A 4,925-nucleotide genomic window follows, 5' to 3' on the forward strand; every position below is an offset into this window, starting at 1 on the left:
CTTATATATATATATATATATATATATATTGATATCATTTTATTATACATTACTACTAAAATAATTAAAAACCTTAAATAACTTAAATCATATATTATTATAAGCATAAAGCTCAAAACTTAAAAGTTGAATTACCATTTTTCCCCTCTAATAAATTAAAACTTATATAATTTATATATGTAATCTTCTTATTCTCATTTCATAATCTTGACCTTTCAAATTTCTAACATAAATGTAAATAAAAACAAAAATGAGTAATTATCAAGAAATTAAAGTACATTCATGTATCTTTAAAATTAAATTTCATCTCTATCTTTTTTATATTTATTTTAACAATAATTCATGTGACTTCATGTTTCCATAATTTTGTTCTATAAATTTAACTTTTTCAAGAAGAACTTTTAGTTACCACTCCTACAATTCTTGTATGTAGGAACTCTAAACATGTGAAATAATGTCACAATTTGAGGTGAAAGTTGTGAAATTCCCTTATGCAGTTACGAGAATAGATAAGAATTCAATTACTGAAGCATCGGAGCTTGATGTGTTAGTTTTATACTTATTTGTAGTAAGAATTATAATAAGATTTTTTTGTCTCTCTTCATATAGTTGAATTCTTGTTTTATTAGCAAGTTGCTCTAAATTCATATTTGTATTTTGTATGCTCAAATGTTCAGTTTCACTATAGAGACAAACAAAATGAAATGCCTAATTATCTTGCTCATGTGTACCTTTTTTTTTTCTTTTCTCCGTACTTATAATTTTTTACATATACATTAATTTTCATCTTTAAGAATGAATGTGATAAAATAGGATGTTTACTCTTTTCTTTTCTTTTTATGAAAAAAAAGGTGAAACATATAATATTAGATTAATGGTGGATAAGTTATGTATGACTGAATTAAATTTTATATAAAAATAGTAGTCATAAATATCCTGATTTTTAAAATATAAATGATAAAACTTTTTACATCTTAGTTTTAAATATTTATAGTTAACTAATTAGTTTAAAGTGTTTGTGGATAAAAATTTAATACAATACTTAAAAGACATTCATTAAAAAAGTTGAAAGGTTTTGTTTTCTTTCGCTCAAAGTTAATCTTACACTATCTAGTATTATTCTACCAATAAAACGGAACTATCAAGAAATTTAATTTAGATAGTTGTTATTTTTCCTTTTAGCTTTGCAAACTTATTTTTTGAATTACAAACAAAGTTTATTTTATTAATTTCACATATTATTATCTCGATGCATTCACTTGGAGGTCAAAAAATTGGAGTGTCACAATTAGTAGTAAAACAAAGTAAGAAATCTCAATTAGACATATTTTATTATTTAGTAGTATTATCTTTTAAGAAATAATACACTCATGGGTTACACGCGCAAAGCGCGTGCTCAAAAACTAGTAAGTAAAAAACAAAGAAACAATTTAATATATAAAACGTTTTCGAAAGTAAATTCATTAAGTCAAATGTTAGAATTACATTTTTTCGGGAAGCACTCCTACTTGAGATTTTTTCAGCCGGAGTTTGAGTTCGAAATCTAGACCTAGAGATCGACTAATTCATATTCATCTCATAGCCAGAGTTTGAAATTGAGACCTTGGTTTAAAAGATCGACTAATTCATATTCATCATTCGAAAGATACATGTTTTATAGAAATTTTTTTTTTATAGTCAAATTCGAAATCGAGATCTTGGTTGGTTAAGGAGCCGTCAAGTTTTGTGGCTATACCATATGCCACCTAATATTTTCTCACCTCTATCTATCTCCACTATAATCAAGATTCATCAGAAAAAAAAATAAATCAACAATGTCAAATGATGAAACTCCAATACGTTTTGGCATCATAGGATGTGCAGAAATTGCAAGAAAAATCTCAAGAGCTATTAATTTATCCCCAAATTGTACTCTTTATGCCCTAGCAAGTCGTTCAATTGAAAAAGCTCACAACTTTGCAATCAAGAACAATTTATTTTCTGATTCTTTTAAGATTTATGGAAATTACAGTGAAATTCTTGATGACCCTTTTGTTGATGCTGTGTATATGCCATTACCCACTACTTTTCATCTTCAGTGGGCAATTTTAGCTGCTGAAAAGAAGAAACATTTGTTGTTGGAAAAACCTACTGCTTTGAATGTTGAAGAATTGGATAAGATTGTTGATGCTTGTGACAAAAATGGGGTTCAGTTTATGGATGCTAGTATGTGGTATCATCATCCAAGAACTGGGAAAATGAAGGAGATGATTCTTGATTCTAACCTATTTGGACAAGTTAAAGCTGTAAGTTTTAGAGGGTGTTTTTTTAAATGGCATATCTAGACACCTCAACTTGGTCTCAAACACTCCAACTTGTCCCTATGGATATCTGATGTTGACGTGACACGTAAAGTTGGAGTGTTGAACTGATGTAGTGGAGACGAGTTGAGGTTTTTAGACGTGGACTATCGTAGTTGGATTGTTCAGTTACTTGGTCTCAACAAGCAATTAAAACACTCCAACTTGTCCTTACGGTGTCTCGTGGACATCTAACACTGACTAAGATGGAGTGTTCAACTGATGCAGTGAGACGAGTTGAGGTGTCTAACGTGTGGAGTCTCAAAGTTGGAGTCTTTGGTTGCTAGTTTGAATGAACCTATTTTAATTATAGTACGATGTTCAAATTTACAATTCAGATATATCTCAGTTTTAACTCTGTTATACTTTTAGGATAATTTATGTCCATACTATTAGGAATCTTTCCCGCATTTGAGGCATTTGGCATTGCCCTCGAGCTTTGTTCTAGTGGTAAGAGGTCATCTTGTATCGTTAGAAAGCTTTCTCGTATTTGGGTTATTTGGACCCTGAGCTTTGGTGTAATAGTAAGAGCTCAGCTTGTACAGTTAGCAAATTGTCTTGTATTTGGGGTATTTGGACCCCGATCTTTGGTGTAGTTATAACTAGTAAGAGCTCAGCTTGTACGGTTAGCAAATCGTCTCATATTTGGGGTAGCAATTTTTCTTGTATTTGGGGGGTGTTTGACCCCCAAGCTATCATCTAAGAGCACACAACTTGTGATGTGTGGGTTACTCGCATGTCACAAGATCACACCTTGATACAGACAAAAGCCTAGTGTTTAAGTAGAGAATGGTAGAGAGACGGGCATGTTATCCGTCCTATTTGGATCTATATTCCATTTGACCTAGTTTCTCTGTTATCCATCGTATTTGGATCTATACTCCACTCCTAGTCACTAAGAAGTGCTATTCTGTCCTCCGGGGGACTGAACTCCACCAATAGGTTCTTTCTCTCAGGTAATTACGCCCAAAGGTGAACCTTAGGATTTGTACTAACGGAAAAGTTTGCTAACTGGAAGGCAATAGAATCAGCCGATAGGCACAGGCAAGGCGAATCACTTAGATAAGCCTCCAATTAAGGGGTCAGTGGAAATTCTGAATATTTTGATTTATGCATTTTCATGTCTAGATTTTGTTCCAAAAATGTTACTGATGATTATCTAACTAATCTATACAAATGCTGTTTTCTTTGGTAAGATCCACAGCTCATCATCATATGCACCAGGCCAGGAATTTCTTGAAAATAACATCAGAGTAAAACCAGATTTAGATGCCCTCGGGGCATTGGGAGATGCAGGCTGGTACTGCATTGGCGCGATATTGTGGGCTATGAACCAAACTTTGCCAACGACTGTGACTGCACTGCCTAATGTTGCAAGAAACTCAGCTGGAGTTATCTTAACATGTAGTGCCTCCTTGTATTGGGAAAAAGAGGAAACCGTTGCTACATTTTACTGCTCTTTCATTGCACACGAGACAATGGACTTGCGAGTTTATGGCTCTAATGGGACATGTTATCTCTATGACTTCATTATCCCGTTTGGAGAGGACTCTGCTTCGTTCAATTTCACATCTGGTGCTAAGTTTGTGGATCTTCATATCGGATGGAATGTGAAACCTCAGGTAGTTGAAGTAACTTCTCAGTTACCACAAGAGGGTTATATGATTCAAGAATTTGCTAACCTGGTTAAGGCCATTAAAGTTTCGAGAAGCAAACCTGAGAGCAAATGGCCTCATACTAGCAGAATCACTCAGCTCATGCTCGATGCTGTGAACAAATCTATAGACACCGGTTTCCAGCCAGTTCATATGTAAATGCTAATGCTCATCAATGATTCTTTAGTTAACGTTAAGAAAAAAAAGTATCGAAAAAACAGCACATTATATACCATGTGTAAGAGAGTTTATGTATGGACCTTTAACTTGATCAAGATGATTTGTTGAGCTTGTAAATCATCAAATAGCTTCTTAGTTCCTTATCTTTTATCATCTTTTACTCATCTGCTATCTCACAGATCAATGTATATAACTTAAATCCACGTTTATGTACTTCCCAAGTATGCAAATTAAGCACACTGATCTGAGAAAATAATTTGAATTATCTATATAGATACTTCAACTCCTGGGATTTGAATAGTAAAGTATCATTTTAAGGCATCAAACACACTATTTTGAAAAAAGAAAAGAAGATTTTGAGCATAAACTTTCTCATCTCTAGATATTGTCATTACATTTATAAACTCCAAACCATGAATACAAAGCTTTAGCAAGAAAGGAGTCTGGTAACAGTGCCAACAACAAAAACACCAACACCCTTCTAACTCAGAAACAATTCACTCAATTCCCCTTCATTTTTATCTACAACTAATTGCATTTACGCAAGTAAAGTCATATTCAATATACATCAACATAAGATTGAACAATCAAATCTACAAGAAGACACTTGCACGAATGAATCAATTAACAATGAACCACTAACAAAAAAGTCATACATTTGATATATGCAGTAAAATAGAAACTAGTAATGTCAAATTATGTTTGTCCCTCCTTCAGCTCCGCAAGCTGTTTCCTGAGTTGCTCACGGAAA

The 4,925-nt window shown here is 32.8% G+C and overlaps 1 protein-coding gene across 1 annotated transcript; it reads left to right on the forward strand.

The window, feature by feature from the left end:
• The first annotated feature begins 1,653 nt into the window (after nucleotides 1-1,653).
• LOC107004883 (uncharacterized oxidoreductase At4g09670-like) lies at nucleotides 1,654-4,322 on the forward strand. Its single transcript, XM_015203283.2, has 2 exons — nucleotides 1,654-2,285; nucleotides 3,536-4,322. The coding sequence occupies exons 1-2, from the start codon at nucleotides 1,815-1,817 to the stop codon at nucleotides 4,151-4,153; spliced, it is 1,089 nt and encodes a 362-aa protein (XP_015058769.1). The 5' UTR covers nucleotides 1,654-1,814; the 3' UTR covers nucleotides 4,154-4,322.
• Nucleotides 4,323-4,925: the final 603 nt, after the last annotated feature.

The sequence above is a fragment of the Solanum pennellii genome, chromosome 11, assembly GCF_001406875.1.
Source record: "Solanum pennellii chromosome 11, SPENNV200".
In the NCBI taxonomy this organism is placed as follows: Eukaryota; Viridiplantae; Streptophyta; class Magnoliopsida; order Solanales; family Solanaceae; genus Solanum; species Solanum pennellii.

Excerpts from the sequence above, each read along its gene's own strand:
- LOC107004883 (XM_015203283.2), top strand. The coding sequence starts at position 1,815 with ATGTCAAATGATGAAACTCCAATACGTTTTGGCATCATAGGATGTGCA. Across the intron at positions 2,286-3,535 it reads TATTTGGACAAGTTAAAGCT|ATCCACAGCTCATCATCATA; the intron begins GTAAGTTTTAGA and ends TTCTTTGGTAAG.